General features: G+C 46.7%; 1 protein-coding gene across 1 annotated transcript; it reads right to left on the bottom strand.

The window, feature by feature from the left end:
• Positions 1-243: 243 nt before the first annotated feature.
• DFJ58DRAFT_885375 (uncharacterized protein) lies at positions 244-1,011 on the bottom strand (the record flags this gene model as incomplete). The annotated part of the gene is made up of 3 exons (XM_041394628.1): positions 244-548; positions 599-720; positions 849-1,011. The coding sequence occupies 3 exons, from the start codon at positions 1,009-1,011 to the stop codon at positions 468-470; spliced, it is 366 nt and encodes a 121-aa protein (XP_041234785.1). The 3' UTR covers positions 244-467.
• Positions 1,012-1,605: the final 594 nt, after the last annotated feature.

Consider the following 1,605-nt stretch of genomic DNA (forward strand, 5'->3'; position numbering starts at 1 on the left):
AAAAGCACAATCCTGCGCCTCCTCTACCGGTTCCACGACCTCCTCCAACTAGTGATGTGCACAATCCGGCTTCATACGGTACACATAGCCCCACGGACTTGCTGCTGCGGTATTAGGACCTGTTTCAGTGTTTGATCGCTATACGTACCATGTACTATGCGTTAGCTTTATCAGATACCACGCTACCGGGATGGCTTTGTGACAGAAAAAATTTCATGTTTCGAAGTGCAGCACTTAGGTGAGTTTGGTTGGCTTCAAGGATGTCGAGACCTTTCCATTTGCATACGCAGGATTCTCGCGGCAACAATTGTTACATGCCAAAAAGCTTTTACTGAGACCTGTATAAATAGTCTGCAGATCTATACATAAAATATTTGAATTCTTTGATACCGCTCTCCCAGCTGGCCGGGGACCAAGCTGTTTGCCTTGTTGGCGTATGCCCATAATACATCCCTGAAAGATGCATATCAAATGCAATTGATACCCAAGTCTTCAGCAATGATCATCGCAACCCGCTCTCCAATGAGAAGCGTCGTCGAATACGTTTTCTGTGGATATCGTTAGACCGCACATCAAAAATCCCTTGCTCAGCACCCACCGTGCTGACGTTCCACGGCAAGATGAACATATCTGCGACCTTCAGGTTTGACACGCCGTATACATTTAGTCGAGCGTCGACGACTCCTTGATCTACCTCGATTTCATGGCACAAGTTCCAAGCTACACATACAAAAATCAGATATAAAATTATGAAAGGTGCAGCTAAACACACCGAGTGCCGTATCGTTTGCACTGAAATTCGTTTCAGTATTTAACCGTGACTATGGGGATGGCAAGTCAGGATTTACTGATGTTGCGGTGGAATTGATTGATCGCCTTGTCATCTTCTGCAGTGTAGATGATGTCAGGCGCATTCAAGTCCACTGGTCCGGACGCTTCTCTGCAGACAGCAGCGCTTCCCTCTGGGAAATCAGGATGGCCAGCAGTGACTTCACCTCGGTAGCAAGACATGCGTCGAAAATTTCGCACGTCTTTTCGTACCCAAAGTCAAGAGGTACAATATCGGATGGACTATGCGGATTATCGTAGTCACGCAAGTTGCCCCAAATAAAATGCGTCGATTGCATATATGAGTTGTCGTCTTTATGTAATATATCTCACCTGTCTACAGGCCTCTAGTCATTGGGGACGTCTACACTCCTGTAAACGCTGGCAAAGAAAGATAGAATTGCAGGGATTACGTCGAACACCGGCGACATTGCAGGTAACGTTCTGGTTGTGAAACATGCGCAGGGGAAGAGGCACGAGATCATGGACTGCGACGAGGTGGACATACCATGGGTCAATGGTATCATGAAACAGTGAGTACAACGCCATGTAGGGAACCGTGCACTGACAATTGCCAGGTCCTTGAAGCGTGGGAGATTCTGGAATTGAACGGGTCTGAGGCAGAACGGGCTTCGAATGTGGTTTCGCTTGTAAAGAATGTGGTGCTTTTCAATGGGTCGAAACTGAATGGGATAGACTATGGAATAGTGTTGTACATTGTTTCGATATACTAGCTATAGGTGATTCGTGAGGAAACTTTGTGTAGCAAGCGGCTAG

This window comes from Suillus subalutaceus (assembly GCF_016647625.1).
Source record: "Suillus subalutaceus strain FC151 chromosome Unknown DFJ58scaffold_601, whole genome shotgun sequence".
NCBI classification, from domain to species: Eukaryota; Fungi; Basidiomycota; class Agaricomycetes; order Boletales; family Suillaceae; genus Suillus; species Suillus subalutaceus.